Consider the following 16,727-nt stretch of genomic DNA (forward strand, 5'->3'; position numbering starts at 1 on the left):
ATAGATTTTTACTGCCAAATTTCCCAATGCTTTAACCCTGTATGTCAGAACAGATAACACCATGTTCTAAACCTAACCTTACAGGCTAAAGTCAAGGTGAACATACTGTGAACTGAAACACAAATATATCCCCTGTATTTTATTCTATTGTTCCTGAGAAACAGCTGATTGAATTATGCAAATATATAAATCACAGCTGATTCCCATCTAGGAAACACACTCAGGTGTTGAGGTTCTTTCACTCGCGTGACCATATGGTATACTGTAACCGTACATCTATAAAGCACTCTGAGATGGGTCTTTTATTATTGAATTTCTGCAGCAAAAGCCTAAACTCAACAAAACAAAAAATGTAGAGAGACTTCAAAAGAAACTGCAGTGCAAAACACAATCTATGATCAATACAGTTTTTTACAATCGCAATGACAGTTTTTTCAATACATTTAACAAGTTTCCTAAACTCAGAGACAGAATTGCTGCAGTAACGGCTTTATTTGCAACAGGACATTTCTGCAAGATAACAAAATATGCAATATAGCTGCCATTTACATTATTACTGTATGTGAAAATACTAAATATACAAACAGAAAAGGCCATCTTCTAATCTGCCCGGTCTTCTGCATTTGTCCACGTTCTCATCCACATCACACCTGATATCTTTCCTGGCAAGGCATCGTGGGAAGAATCTTTTGGCATGCCTTATCCACCCCTGGAAGTGTTCAGCTGTGATGTCTTGGTATGCAGCATCTTTTGCATACAGGAGGGACATTTGGTCCTGTGGATGATGGTCAAAAACCTTTCTTCATCTCCAGGCTGAGAAAACTCCTCAATGGGGTTGAGGAAAGGGAAGTAAGGGGCAAGGAAAATGGACATCATCCTCTGATGGGCGTCAAACCAGGCTGTGACGGGAATGGTGGAATGCCACATTGTCCCATATTTGCATAACTTCAATCAGCTGTTTCTCAGTAGCAATGGAATAAAATACAGGGGATATATTTGTGTTTCAATTCACAATATAAGCAGCTGTTCACCTTGACTTTAGCCTGTAAGGTTAGGTTTAGAACATGGTGTTATCTGTTCTGACATACAGTGTTAAAGCATTGGGAAATTTGGCAGTAAAAATCCATTGTTTTGGTCTTGTTTGAGCTTGTGTGTAAAAGAAGTTCAGGCATTTTAAATTTGTGTTAATTGTATGCATTTTGTGTTAAAGCAACAAGAAATGTGTTAATAGTATAGCTTACACAGACGGATGTAGTGCTAACTGTGTTAAGAGTTTTGGAAAATTGTTAAAAGTATTGAAAAATCTGTCATAGCAATCGTAAAAAACTGTAATACAATATACTGTCTGTTGTATAAGGGCAGACCTGACACATATAACATAATGCAGTTTCTGTAATTCCATCTGATGTTAGTGTTTTATGGACATTGTGCTATGATTGACTACAGTAAATCTTCCTGTTGGATGAGAACATATGTTAGTAAAAATTATTTGATTTTGAGACATTTGAAGTGTTTTGGTAGACAGTGTGTTGTTGCTAGTGTATTATTGTATTTTGAACATTAGTGTTGGAGTTTAGTTTACAATGTGTGATTTTGAGCATGAAATTAACTGTTTTGCCAGTTGTGTGTTGTAGGTGTGTTGGTGCGTTAAGAGTTTAGGAAATTTGTTAAAAGTATTGAAAAAATTGTCATAGCGATTGTAGAAAACTGTAATAAAAAACTAAAACAGTAGGTGGCAGCACATGACTGTCATTGAGTCATTCGATTATTTTAAATGGCTGATTCATGCGGGAATGAAGGTAATGGCTCTATTTATCTGTGGGACAGTGAATCATTGGTTCACCCGATTCATTCACTCAAAACCTTAGAGACGCATTAACAATTCTGCTCTGGCGATATATTTAATATTTTCATTTGAAAAATGTATCAAAAACAGACAATATTGTGTCTAAAATATAAGATAATACTAACTTCTTATTTATTGAACTGTAGTATTAAATCAATATCACATATTGTCAGGACAAAACAGCAGCACTCATGTGATATTGCCCTCTTTACTCGTGTGATATTGTTTAACTATATCATGAAATATATATGAGACAATTACAGTCCAGAATTACTCTTTCAGCATTATCCTGAATATTAAATAAGCATTTGTTTCATGTGTCATTGAACGGAAGAGAGGCTCTTGGGCAGAGGTAGACTTACCATTAGACAAAGGCAGGCAAACATATATGGCCCCCAAAAGCCAAGGACCCCTAAAAACACTTTTTATATATACAAGATATATATACGTGCAAGCGGTTGCTGATGTGTTCGTTACAACGACGTTACATCTGCTTCTTGTGTATCCGGCTTGTAGCAAATGAAAATATCATACATCTGAAGCAATAACTAAATACTGAGTGTATTGCGCTCTTTACTCGTGTGATATTGTTTATTGCGTATTATATTTGTATTGTTTTGCGCTCGTTTTCTGTAGAGGACGCATGCGCAGTTACTTTCCACACAGAAACCCAGTTCTGACGCCCCACTGAACGCGCTGCTCAGCTAGATTTATGCCTATTTTTTCACATCTTCCACATCTTCATGGACACAACAATGATTTCACTCGTGTGTTAATATTTTTCCTTGTAATAATGTATGGTTTTCTAAAAATGTGAACTGCTGCGTCTGTGTGTAGATGAGATAAGCAAAGTGTATGTGCGTTGTGCACACGCTACATTATGGCCAAGCATGCGCCCTTAAAATAGCCTATGAATAACATGCGCAACGCGCCACTGACTTTAGACTAGGTTTCTCCTGGTCAGTGGCGGAATTGTTTTCTGAAACTGCAAAATAGCACCAGGGAATGTTTGCGCCGGAACACGCCTCCTCTTTTCGCTGAACCGCCCCCGGGAGCGCAAGTTCATTCCCTAATTTACCGACGTGCGTCTTTGGAGGGAGAAGTCCGCTGTGCGCGGGTGCAAAATAGGAATGATACATGCGTCGTGTACAAAGTCAATTGCGCTGGGTGCAAGATAGGGCCCCTAGTGTCCAACCTACGCTAATACTGTTAGCACATAAGTTCTGTAACTGCACTGAACTGAACATGCAGCACAACAGAGAAAGGAACCTCAAGGATGATCCAGGTAAATGTGTGCAAATGTATAGGGCCCCATTCCTATATTTTACCTGGGGCCCCCAAATCACTAAATCCGCCCCTGCTCTCGGGAGTATGTCACATCCTATTGATTTTCCCGGGGAAACCGGCCCGAGTCCTTCACTTACGTATTTGTCTCGTAAGTGTTGCTACAAGCTGTTCACAAAAAGTGTTTAAAACATGAAAATTCTTGCATATAGCCACTTATTTTTTTTAATGTTTTTTTTAACATTTTCATTTATTTCAGTTAATATGTATTCCTTTTCAAGTGACAAAGGATTTTATGGTTTTATGTTTAGTTAAATATAATAACCCTGGTGTTATGTCCCGTGTGTGTGTGTGTGTGTGTGTGTGTGTGTGTTTGTCCAGCTTTACGGGACAAAGCACGTGAGCTGAACGCGACTCTGGGCGTGAGGGAAGGCGCTCCTGAGAAGAGTGTGAACGAGATGAACGATGAAATTCAAGCCATGCTCGCAGAACTACGCAAACGACAGCTCTCCGGCAAGAAAAACATCGCTGATGAAGAACTGGGGTAAAACACACACACACACACACACACAGATGGGGTGGCAATAAGCTTCCCTGCCACCAACACCTTCCTTTGCAACATTGCTGCAGATTTATTTTACTTCCTGTATATATATATATAAATAATAATCATGACAACACTCAGAATAGTTTTGGCATGTTACTGAATATGGCAATGTTAATGTATTTGGTCTTGCCGGACTTCGTTGCTGCTGCTGTTAAGCAAATATGATCTAGGCAGGTGGAGCTGGGCAGGTGGAGCTGGGCAGGTGGAGCTGGGGAGGTTGAGCTGGGCAGGTGGAGCTGGGCAGGTGGAGCTGGGGAGGTGGAACTGGGCAGGTGGAGCTGGGGAGGTTGAGCTGGGCAGGTGGAGATGGGCAGGTGGAGATGGGCAGGTGGAGCTGGGCAGGTGGAGATGGGCAGGTGGAGCTGGGGAGGAGGAGCTGGGCAGGTGGAGCTGGGGAGGTTGAGCTGGGCAGGTGGAGCTGGGGAGGTTGAGCTGGGCAGGTGGAGCTGGGGAGGTTGAGCTGGGCAGGTGGAGCTGGACAGGTGGAGCTGGGCAGGTGGAGCTGGGGAGGTTGAGCTGGGCAGGTGGAGCTGGGGAGGAGGAGCTGGGCAGGTGGAGCTGGGGAGGTTGAGCTGGGCAGGTGGAGCTGGGGAGGTTGAGCTGGGCAGGTGGAGCTGGGGAGGTTGAGCTGGGCAGGTGGAGCTGGGGAGGTTGAGCTGGACAGGTGGAGCTGGGCAGGTGGAGCTGGGCAGGTGGAGCTGGGGAGGTGGAACTGGGCAGGTGGAGCTGGGGAGGTTGAGCTGGGCAGGTGGAGCTGGGCAGGTGGAGATGGGCAGGTGGAGCTGGGGAGGTGGAACTGGGCAGGTGGAGCTGGGCAGGTGGAGCTGGGCAGGTGGAGCTGGGGAGGTGGAACTGGGCAGGTGGAGCTGGGCAGGTGGAGCTGGGCAGGTGGAGCTGGGCAGGTGGAGCTGGGGAGGTTGAGCTGGGCAGGTGGAGCTGGGCAGGTGGAGCTGGGGAGGTGGAGCTGGGCAGGTGAAGCTGGGCAGGTGGAGCTGGGCAGGTGGAGCTGGGGAGGTGGAGCTGGGCAGGTGAAGCTGGGCAGGTGGAGCTGGGGAGGTGGAGCTGGGGAGGTGGAGCTGGGGAGCTGGGGAGGTGGAAGGGTTCAGAGGAACTCTGATAGCGCGCAGCAGGACTAGCTTACAGCAAACACTGAACCAGACTTAAGAAAATGCACCAGCCATGAAACATAGATTAATAATTTATTAAAGTTATAACATTTATTCAGTCAAGAGCAGTGAGTAATTTCTTTTCTTTGTCCTTTGTTGTTGAACATTAATGACACAGACGGCAGCAGGAATATTAGTCTGCTGTCACTTTAAGAGCTAATGCATGGATCCAGTATACTGTTACACGTCCTTTTTTATTTCTCAACAGTTTATGTTCAGTTAAGACATAAGTGACTATGTTTACTAAGATACTCACTGTAACATATATAAACAACACATCATTATCTACATAGCACAGCTGATTGGTTGTTGTTGCATCAGCTGCGGCTCAACATTCAGACAAACACCGGTGTGTTGCTGTTAGCAGTGCAGTGCTCTCTCAGAAGCCCTCCCTCTTCCCCAGCTCCTCCTGTATAGATCTGCTACGGGGTTAAAGCAACACTATGTAACATTTTTTACCTTAAAATAATGTTTCCAAAATCATTTCAGTGGTTCATCAAGTCGTGACAGGGTGAGGCACTCCTGCCTCCGCTTTGCGGTCCTTTATCTGCTATAACCACACTATGTAAGACCGGATCGGCTAAGTCTACCTCTGACTATGCCAGATCGGGTCGCGTTTCTGTAGTTCTAATGAGACATAAGAAAACTACAAATTTGACTTGCTTTACGGCAAGCGTTACAATAGTCATTATTTAGTTTTTCTTCGTTTCTGATGTCGCAATACATCATACTTTCATAAAATCATGCATCATACTCTACCTTGTCTGTGGACATCGTTCATTCCAAAGCCGGTGCTGGATAAACAGTGGGCGTGGGTGCGACGGTAGGCTCAGTGATTTACGACAGCGGTAATGGACAATTCAGCTTCCAACCTGTAGGGGGACCGCAGAGGAAAAGCTCCATAGTGTTGCTTTAAATCAGGTCTGTGACATGTGCAGCAGCGTGTCTTACAGGCTCACAGTAATGTCTGTGAATGTATCGGCAGCAGCGGATCTATTCCACCAAGACCAAGTGCATTACCAATGCCATATCCATTACCATCCCAGTGAGCTCACTTTCACGTCTTCTTGTCAAGGCTTAAACTTTTGTGACGATGAAGCGCTGGCCCATCAACTGTCTCGAGCGTCGTTCACGCTTGTTCACGTTCATGCATTGTTGAAATTCATAAAAACGTTACCTGCCAATATATATATGATGTCACAACTCTACGTACATTTTTTTGCAATAATGTAAAAATCATACAGTATTGAGGTTGTGAATATTAAGCTCTCACACCAAACAGCATTGTGATTTGTTGCAAGCGTTCTATTCGTATGTAAAGATCATATGAATATTACTCAGTTCAAATACCACAACAAACCTCTTACATAAAGAGCAAATCCAGCCGAACGGCTGCGGATGAGGATGAGGATGAGGACGAGGACGCCGCTCAAGCTCACAGGTTGGAATTATTGTGTTGGTGGCATTATGTTTCTCAGTCGTATTTTGTGGTTCATTGGATCACAGCTCAAATGAAGAAAGTTTCTCTTTCTTATGTAAAATCTTAATGAACTAATTAAAAATTGCCTGCGGTTGGGCAGGGGAGGAATATTATTCTAGCCTAATCAAATTACTTCTTTAATGGATTCCTCTGTGTGTGTACGGCTATGAGAGAACAGAGAGAGACACCTAGTGGGACAGTGGGAATGAGTCCAGATTAAACCAGTTGAAGGGCTTCAGCTTGTGTTCTGGTGTGTCGCGCTCCTGCAGGGACACTGGTTTAATGTCTCCTGTCTCCTCAGGGATCTCCTCTCACCTTGCACAAGACAACATTTGTCCCAAAACGGCAATATTCAGCTCTGATTGTGACATCTTCATTCAGGATTGTAGCAGATCAACACATTGTCATCATTTATTCACCCACATGTCATTCCAAAACTGAATTACTTGCTTCTTTTTTTTGCTTTTTTCTGTGGAACAAAGTGAAAATTATTTATTTGATCAAAAATACAGGGCAAAACAATAATATTGTGAAATAGTATTACAATTTTTAAAATAGCTGTGTTCTGTGTTAATATATGAAGAGTTTAGATGCAAAATCTTCTAAGTGCCATCTGAAATTTTCTTCTAGAATGATCATTTTTATATATTCACTTAAATGATAATTAATAGGTAATTTGCATTATCATTTAAGTGAAATTATTTAACTTAAATATGCAAGCTTGATAAAAATGATAATTCTAGAAGAAAATGTCAGATGGCACTTAGAAGATTTTGCATCTGAACTCTTCATATATTGTAGAGTGTAATTCATTCCTGTGATCAAAGCTGAATTGTCTGTATTTTTCCAGACTTTTCTTGCTGAAAACAGCTTAATATTTTTGTGGAAAAAGCATGATACACTTTTCAGGATTCTTTGATGAACAGAAAGTTCAAGAAATCAGCATTTATTTGAAATAGAAAACATTTATAACATTATAAATGTCTTTATTGTCACTTATGATCAATTAAAAGTATACATTTATTTCTAAAACACCCATAACGTTTGAACAGCAGTGTAGCCGGTCATTCTGTCTGGAGATTTAAAGGTTTCTTGAGTCATGAGTGACAGATAAGGAGGGAATGAAACGCGCTCTGGTTCTCTATCTTTATAGGGCCGCTGAGGCTCTTCTGGCTCGAGTGAAGCGATTGTTTGGAGATCCACACCAGGCCACAGAGGACCTGAAGAAGGAGGTCAGTGATAAGATGGGTGATTACAGGCAGAAACTGGAGGAAGCTCAGGATCTGCTGAGGGACGCGCACAACAAAACCAAACAAGCAGAAGGTCTGGCTAATACCAACCAGCTGAACCTCGACCGCCTGCAGGTGCGCAGACACACAAACACACAAACTTATGAAACGCTCCGTGTCTAGAGTCTAAAGCGGTTCGCTGTGTTCGTGCAGGGAAAGAGGGAGGTGGCCGGGAAAAAGAAAAAGGAAATGGAGGGGATTTTGGCGGAAGGAGAGAAGATGCTGGACGAAGCTAACGCTCTGTCCGACAGCATCAACCAGGGCAAAGAGGTCAGTGTCATGCCAAACAATGTTACACAAGCACGAGTGATGTGAGGTCTAACCGGCTGGTGTGTGTAGGAGCTGGAGGAGATGGATAAGGAGCTGGGACCGCTGCATGATAAGCTGGACTTTAAGGTGGCGCAGTTGGGTCGCGGTCTGGACGACTCTGTCCCGGATCTGCTGATGAGAGCGGAGGATCACGCCGGCCAGCTCAACGAGTCCGCTGCCATACTCGACAGGTGTGTGTGTGTGTGTGTGAGTGTGAGACGGGTGGGTTTAGGGGTCGGGTTAGTGTAGGGGGATAGAATATACAGTTTGTACAGTATAAAAACCATTATGCCTATGGAATGTCCTCACAACTATAGCAAAACAAACATGTGTTTGTGCGCGTGTTTGTGTGTGTGTGTGTGTGTGTGTGTGCGTGCGTGTGTGTGTACTGCGGTTTTGCAGTGTCAGTAAAAAAACAAACAAACTGGTAACGACACAAATTTTGATTGCAGGGACAGATTAATAAAAACTTATTTTCTTGAGGCTTCTTACAATACAATACAATGCTTATTTTTAAAGCACAATTTAAAAAACCAAATTGTGTTTGGTTGTTTTTAAAGTGTGCTTTAAAAATAAACATTGTATTGTATTGTAAGAAACCTCAAGAAAATAAGTTTTTATTAATCTGAATTAATTGGTTTTAATAAAGTGCTGTTCAAGTACAAAAGGAAAACAATAGTAAAAAACACAAAACAACAATAATTAGAAACAATAAAACACAAGCTGCAAATTAGGTGGAATGCATGAAAGTAAAATCATAAAACAGCAAGTCAAGACATATTAAATGGCAAAAAAAAAAAAAAAGTCTTAAGAGTAGATTTAAAGATAGATGAAGTTGGGGCAGTTCTGAAATGAAGCGGGAGATTATTCCATAGTTTAGGGCCGATAACAGAAAAGGCACGATCACCTCTGCCGTCTTCTTGCACAGTACTGTCACAGGGTTGGATATTAACGGTCTTCTGGAAAAATGAAAAAACTAATTCAAGATATGCAGGCAAAAAATGCCACTGCAAAATTAAACTGAATTTATTACGAATTAAATGATAAAAAAAAAAAAAAAACTATTTAAACAATAGAAAGCAATAAACTAATTAATTTCTCTTAGCTTGTTTTATCAAGCTGCTTTTGTCAACAAAATGTTTTTTTTAATGTATTTTATTAATCAACAGTAATAATCATTACAATATCAAGGGCAATAATCGACAATAATGAATGTTGTAATAAAATTGCAGCCCTACCCTGTTATGAATTTCAGTTATATATATATATATATCGGTTTTTTTACTTTTCATAATTTATATACTTTGTGAATATATTTTACGGTGGCCCAGTAGTGCACAACACAACGAAAATGAGCCACAACACAACGGAAATGCTCCCGACCACTAGAGGGCTCTCGGAGCGCGGTAAAACTAGTTTTCCTTGCCATTGTTCTATAGAGTCGGCAGTCTTAATATATCAATACCATGATTAGTTTTAACAGTATGTAACCATATCAGCATAAAATATACTTCAAAATCACCTACATGAATTATAGCTGCGTATTTATGCTGGAGAATGCGCATGCGCGTGATCCCTAAGGGAACGTCTGGCAATTCCACCAAGTGGTTAAAACGTATAATTTATTATAATATAATTTGATAATTTAAATAAAAACCATTTGGTGAATTGCAGAATTACAGGAAGGTATTGGCACAATTTCACCTGTAATAAGTCAGTCTGGTCACTAGGAACCACAAGCTTTGGGACATGAAAAAAAAAAACAACCTTTAGTTGAATTACAGTATAGGCCTAATGTTTTTATAAAAAACTAATTGTGTACTGTGCATATAGGGAGCTATTGGCACAATTTCACCTGTTGTAAGTCAGTCTGGTTATTAGGAACTACAACCTTTGAAACATGATACAAGAAAAAAAAAAAAAGTTTATTATATTACAGAAATTTCCTAAAAAAGTAATTGTTTACTGTAATGATGGGAGGTATTGGAGAAAAAGTCAGCTGTAGTCAGTCAGTCTACTACCAATACAACCAAGCTTTGGATTTGGGACATGTCCGTTTTTGAATGCTAAAAGTAATTTTAATTAATACAAATTATACGTTTTAACAACTTGAAAGGATTGGCGGACATTCCCTTGCGCTGTGGTAGCGCGTCAAAGCATTCTAGAGTATAAATATCCAGCTATAATGCACGTAGGTGATTTTGAATGAATAAATGTCGATATACAATGGTCAGCTACATACTATTAAAACTAATAGTGGTGTTGTTCAATTTTTTTGAATCAGTGACATGGAAAACTAACTTTATCGCGCTCCGAGAGCCCTCTAGTGGTCGGGAGCATTCCTGTTGTGTTGTGGCTCATTTTCGTTGTGTTGTGAACTACTGGGCCACCGTAATATTTACATTACACAACATAATGCAATTGTTGTGTAAATACATGTATGCCACCTTTACATTTCATAAGGTAATTATGAAAATTGCCCCTAGCAAGGTAAAAAAAAATATTAAAAAATCCCCTGGAAATTAATGAGTCTGTGAAACACCAGTCATGAGAAAAGAACAATCTAAAATGACATGTTTGCTTCAGCAGATGAGCTTTTATCTCATGTTTGCTTTCGTTAACACTATTGGTCAGGTTTAGTGTAGGTTTTGTAGGTGTTACGTTATTTTCAAACGCAATAGAACATTAACCTTTTATCATCACTCACGTTCACTATGATATGAAAGTGTCAGGAAACATGCAAGCCTAGGTGGTTGTTGTTTTCACCGATCTTAACCCGTGCTTGTGTTTTCTGTAGTATTCTAGCTGAGGCAAAGAACCTGTCCTTCAACGCCACCGCTGCTTTCAAAGCGTACACCAACATCAAGAACTACATCGACGAGGCCGATAAGGTGGCCAAACTGGCGAAGAAGACCAGCGTTGAGGCTCAACAGCTGGTGAGGAAACACACACACACACACACTCATCATGAGTCTCTACACCAGTGGCTGATGGGAAATGCTCTGCGTGGGCGGCAGCAAATTAAAATGCTGTTTTTTTTTTTACTTACACTCATTTTGGAGAGTCTTTTTGCAGCTCTTTTCCATATTGCAACAGTTTATATCCCAACCAATAGCAAACATTTGGGAACATAGGGAGTGTCTGGTGATGCTAGAGTAAAAAAAAAAAAACATAAACAATCTCGTTAAACTGCTATAAACGATCCACACGAGTCAGACACTGAATACACCAATCCTCATCCACCAAGGATACATGTTTGGTCGTATAAGCGACACTGTGTCTGTAGTGTCTAGAAATCACTAGGTTTGGATCAGAGTTTCACTGAGTGCATTAAAGCTGTTCAATTCATTTCTATTTGTCCTGCTTCAGAGATCAAAGCTTTCCCCCTGTTCTTCCATTATCATCATCCCTCTCTCCTGTCGTTCACCCTCCCTCACAGAAACAGGAGGCCAAAGGTCAAAACTGAACAACGGTGCTTCACACAAGACTGTCAAAAACGACAATATTAAAAATGAGCTTTCAGTGGCACTTTCCATTTCTCTGCATGACAAGCACACACTAATCGTATCACATTCAGATGAATGACTGGCTTTTGTGTTATGTTTCATGTTGGAAATAGAATAGAATATTAATTTTAAAACACAAATGTTTTAAAATGTTCTGTCTGTAGGCCTCAGGACCCAAAGGATCTCTGAAAGATCAAGCCAAGGCCTCAGTGCAGAAGAGCCACCGCCTGTGGAACGAGGCCAAAGAGCTGCAGAATGACGTGAAAGGTGAACATCACTAGGAGATTAATACTGTCCTGCAGATTCTCACTAATGTTCCCAAGAAGCCAGAGCAGCATTTTTGCCATGTCACTTTTTTATTTCTTTTTTTCAGAAAATGGAGACAATCTGGGGGCTCTTCAGTCCAGACTGAAAAAAGCCAACAATAAGAACAAAGACTTGCAGAAAGGCCTGAACGACACAATGGAGAAGCTCAACGCCATCCCTCATGGTGTGTGTGTGTGTGTGTGTGTGTGTGTGTGTGTGTGTGTGTGTGTGTGTGTGTGTGTGTGTGTGTGTGTGTGTGTGTGTGTGTGTGTGTGTGTGTGTGTGTGTGTGTGTGTGTGTGTGTGTGTGTGTGTCAGGGTCGTCCTCACCAGCTTGACTGCTGAAAACATTGAATCTAGCACCTTAAACCTTCATAGGGTTTGATGTTTTCTGTTCCTATGGTTACAGAGAGGTGTGTGTTTGTGTGTGTCACACACTGGATACAGGTGCTATCAGGACGAGGTTATCACTGAGAGCAGTGTGTGTGTGTGTGTGTGTGTGGTAAACCCTACATAATGTGGAAAAAATGTCACCTCAAAGATGGCAAAATCTGAAATCCTTCTCCTTCTGGGGACATTTTTTTGGTCCCTATAAGGAAAACAGCTTATAAATCATACTAAGTGATGATTTTTGAAAATGTAATGTAAAATTTTCTGTGATGTGTAGGTTTAGGGCTAGGGTTACTTTAAGGGAAGGGAATATACAGTTCGCTTTCGAGGGAACTTGCGCTGCGTCGATGCCGCTTTGGGAACGCCCCTGCGTGATTGCGTCTGAAGCACGTTTGTCAACTAGTCCAATGGCGAGAGTGAACGTCACGGGCGGGTGACGTCACGACCAGGAAAGGATAAAAGCACATCCGGTCTGACCGGCGTTAGCTTCTGTGCCTCAGCAAGCACTCTATGCCAAACTGTGTCTTATTTTTTGTTGTCTGTACCGATATTGTGCAGTCACTATATCACATAAAGCTTCTTCCTCCCGGGGAGAGAGCCCGGTGCTCCAGCTATCTAGCTCTGAGAAGGCAGATGTGGTGAGCATCGAGGCAGGGGAAGAGGAATTTGCGATGTGTCTAAGTTAAATGTGTCACTGTCATCGAGTCACTCTCGCAACAGACACCTTTTTCACTGTCTGGAGAGCGGTAATGGAAGGCCGCTCAGCTCAGGGTCTGTGGAGGAGTCATCATTTTTGTGGCACATAAATTGCCTTGAGATGATGGTGGTCTTCATGGCACTGAAGCACTTCATCCCAGACCTAAGAGACCATCATATGCTGGTCCGGTCAGACAACAGGTCGGTGGTCTCTTATTTAAATCACCATGGGGGTCTGCGTTCACGTCCACTAATCAAACTAAAATAATTTTTGTCATTCTATGATTTGGAGAAGGTCATTCATGCTTTTATTACTTCTCGCCTGGATTACTGTAATTCCTTGTACTTGGGTCTTCCTCAGTCATCACTTGCTCGGCTCCAGATGGTCCAAAATGCAGCTGCAAGGCTGTTGACCGGGACAAAGAAATACGATCATGTCACCCCAATTTTAGCCTCGCTTCATTGGCTCCCGATCCATTTTAGAATTCAGTTTAAAATTCAGTTGTTTGTTTTTAAAGCTCTTCATGATCAAGCTCCCTTATATATTAGAGATCTTCTTACTCCTCTTGCACACACTAGATCTTTAAGATCTGCAGACAGGGCCCTTTTATCTATCCCTCGCTCCCGTCTAAATTCTAAGGGAGATTTTTGCTGTTGCCGCCCCACGTCTATGGAACCAATTGCCTCTGGACATCTGCCTTGCACCTTCAATTGCTATTTTTAAATCTAAATTGAAAACTTATTTTTATTCCCTGGCATTTTAATTATCTCCTGATGCTGTTTCTGTCTGATCTGTTGGGTTGTTTCTATGTTTTATTCTAAAACTCTCTTAAAAGAGTAGGAGATCCTCAGGCCTAACCGGCAACGGGGATGGTCAAGGCATTTCTTTACCCTAAACCAGGCCCATCATTTTGCATGCCTTCTGCCCTCCTCCTTTCAGAGATCCACAGAGCTGCCCTGTGGAGGAAATCGGATCAGCTGTTTGTCTGTTTTGGATCAACTAAGAAAGGTATTCCTGCTTCTAAGCAGACAGTCAGCAATTGGATAGTCCAGGCTATCTCTTTTGCTTACAAAGGTCTCTGGTCAGCCTTCACCTTTGGCTGTCAGAGCTCATTCTACCAGGAGTAGGCCTGTATTTTCGGGTGTATTCCTTATAGAAGTTTGTGATGCGGCGGGTTGGTCTTCCCTGCTCACATTCGTGAGGTTTTATAGCCTGGACCTGGATGCTGCCCCAGGTTCTCAAGTGCTTATGTCTTAGTTGTGCCACAGTTTCACACAGAAAGGCTCTTGTAAGTACGGCGTTTGGGTATTATTGTTCCCAAAGCGTCAACGACGCAGCATCTCGTTAAATTCTCAGAGAACTAGGGTTACAGTCGTAACCCGAGAGGTTCCTTTTTGAGGGAAAGAATGTCGCCCTGCCATACTTCCTTCATCCCTGTGATCGACTTAATTCAGCTAATAGAAGCTAACGCCGGTCATTCCGGATGTACTTTTATCCTTTCCTGGTCTTGACGTCAACCGCCCGTGATGTTCCCCTGGTAAGTATGATCATGGAAGCTCTAGGGTTTTTAGGGAGCAAGGCTGTGGTGTCACAGGAGTGATGATGCTTACAGTATGTCTAACTCTGGGTCAAGGCCCATCGAGTTCTTCAGTGTTTGCCTGACAAGATTGTGCTTGATGACTTTGGGTATTAAAAGGGTCCTATAATGCCCTTTTTACAAGATGTAAAATAAGTCTCTGATTGTCCCCAGAGTGTGTATGTGAAGTTTTAGCAGAAATGCACTGTTTTTGTGTGTGTCCCTTTAAATGCAAATTACCTGCTGCCCCCGGCCCCCTTTTAAGAAGAGGGCGGAGCTTCAAGAGCTCCTGTGTTAGCAGCTCCGATTACCTCACGCAGACACGCACTGAAAATTTCAGAAACTGTTCAGCCTTTTATGTTCAATCCAGAGTCGGATAATGATGGTGAGACTCAAGAAGAAGTGACAACATTTAGAATGCAACAGGACATTTCTGAATGGTTAGTTGATGAATTTATGTAGCTTAGTTAACCATCTTCAAGTAATTGAGTAGCATATTCTGACATGATAATCTATAAATCACTCGTGTGGGAACTGTTGTAAGATGCCTACAGAGCCAGATAATATGCTGCTCTTTTATATGCATGGGTGCTCCATGTAATGTCATAGGACTCCCATCAACCAATAGGATTGGCGTGATTACACACACTATGCTTCAGACCCTATAGCATCAGTGTGTGACGCAGCAAGACCTAAGAAGAGAATGAGACACTGCATCAGAAGCTGACGCTATAGGTTTACAGATACCCTCATGTGAATGTTTCAGCTTTATGAAAATTATTTTTGAGATCTGCTTATATTTTCTGTATTAATTTTACATACTTGTTTTGATGATGACTGTAGGTCTGGCAGAGAAGATCCAGGCCACTAAGGTGAAGGCGGCAGAGGCCAACGACACGGCCATAGACGTCCTCAACCGTCTGAAGGACATGAACCTGAACCTGATGGGCTTGAAGAGGAACTACAGCGAACTGGAGAACGACGTCAAGAAAGCCAACAACCTCATCAAAGACCCAGAGAAAAACAGTACGACATCCATCCAACTCCTGCAATATTCTTGCTTGATAGAGACAACAGCTGCATGGATCATGAAGATTTGATTTCTTAATTGAAATGTTTGTGTTACAAGATCACTTAAATGCTTATTTCGTATTTTTCCCCCCACATTTGATTTTGAACGTCAACAGCAATAAGTATGTATACACAATTTTCTTCTTTCATCTGTGCGAATGGTTTTTAGAGCTTTCTCCGCTCCCCGAGGCTTCAGCATGGTGCTTTCATCCAGAGCACTGCATGTACAGAGAGAGTGTTTTCCCAATCGCTCCATTTCTCCCTTCTTTGTTTCAGCCCAACAGGATTAAACGCCGCCTTTGAAAGCTTCACTAAGCTTGTTATCCTAATGAGCGCTTTAGCTAATTACAGATGAAAACTCTGTCGTTTTTTTCTCTCATCTTCTCTTTTGAAATAACAGCTCCTTGTCTTTCGCTTCCTATGCTGCAAACCAGAGATACAATGTCAATTTTTTTCTTCATCTCCCATTTTCTGTTTTCTTTCTGAATCCTTTCATGGTCTCTTGTGCTCTTGTTTTAGAGCCTTTCATTTCATTTTACTTGTGGCTTCGCTATCGAGCATGTTTCTAATGCCATATTTATTTTATTCTGTCACGCTTTCATGTATTAGCGTTTGTGACGGCCGGTCCTCTGCGTCTGTGTCTGTAGTTCATGCGGCAGGTGCTAAAGTGAAGGATCTGGAGAATGAGGCTGATAGGCTGCTGGAGAAACTAAAGCCCATTCAGGAACTCCAGGACAACCTGAAGAAAAACATCTCGCAGATCAAAGAACTCATCAACCAGGCTCGCAAACAGGCCAACTCTGTGAGTACCGCCCATAATACTCAAGGAAACAGCCTATAGAGACTCACGAAAACATAATACCTCAGGAAAGTCCTGAAGATGGTACATTTCAAACACTCTGTTATGAACGCACACATACTCAATACATGTCGAATCATTTAACTGTTAAGTAGTTCTTGTTGATCCTTCATAAAGCAAGACACTTCAAAATCATTGTTTTTTCATGCACTGGTCAGCCTTGAGATTTTGGGCTAATTTGTCAATTTGTGTCTTTAAATTTCAATTTCAATGCTTAAACTGAAAATAAATTGCTGTAAGATTTCATTTGAAACCATTTTCACAAACGGTTATGAAAGAAACGACAAAACATTGATTTAAACGTGACATTTTAAAGTAGGAAGACACTTTATTTTACAGTGT

At 41.7% G+C, this 16,727-nt stretch overlaps 1 protein-coding gene across 8 annotated transcripts in view; it reads left to right on the forward strand.

Moving 5' to 3' along the window:
* Positions 1-16,727, forward strand: part of lama2 (laminin, alpha 2) — a 253,413-nt gene that overhangs the window by 196,448 nt on the left and 40,238 nt on the right. For all 8 annotated transcript variants that reach the window (XM_082147801.1, XM_082147798.1, XM_082147796.1 and 5 more), the window contains 9 exons: positions 3,512-3,674; positions 7,537-7,747; positions 7,826-7,942; positions 8,012-8,172; positions 10,779-10,917; positions 11,652-11,754; positions 11,861-11,977; positions 15,299-15,481; positions 16,174-16,328. In XM_082147801.1, coding sequence (XP_082003927.1) covers positions 3,512-3,674; positions 7,537-7,747; positions 7,826-7,942; positions 8,012-8,172; positions 10,779-10,917; positions 11,652-11,754; positions 11,861-11,977; positions 15,299-15,481; positions 16,174-16,328 — 1,349 coding nt within the window. The remainder of the gene's footprint in view (positions 1-3,511; positions 3,675-7,536; positions 7,748-7,825; positions 7,943-8,011; positions 8,173-10,778; positions 10,918-11,651; positions 11,755-11,860; positions 11,978-15,298; positions 15,482-16,173; positions 16,329-16,727) is intronic.

The sequence above is a fragment of the Leuciscus leuciscus genome (assembly GCF_965113295.1).
Source record: "Leuciscus leuciscus genome assembly, chromosome: 19".
In the NCBI taxonomy this organism is placed as follows: domain Eukaryota; kingdom Metazoa; phylum Chordata; class Actinopteri; order Cypriniformes; family Leuciscidae; genus Leuciscus; species Leuciscus leuciscus.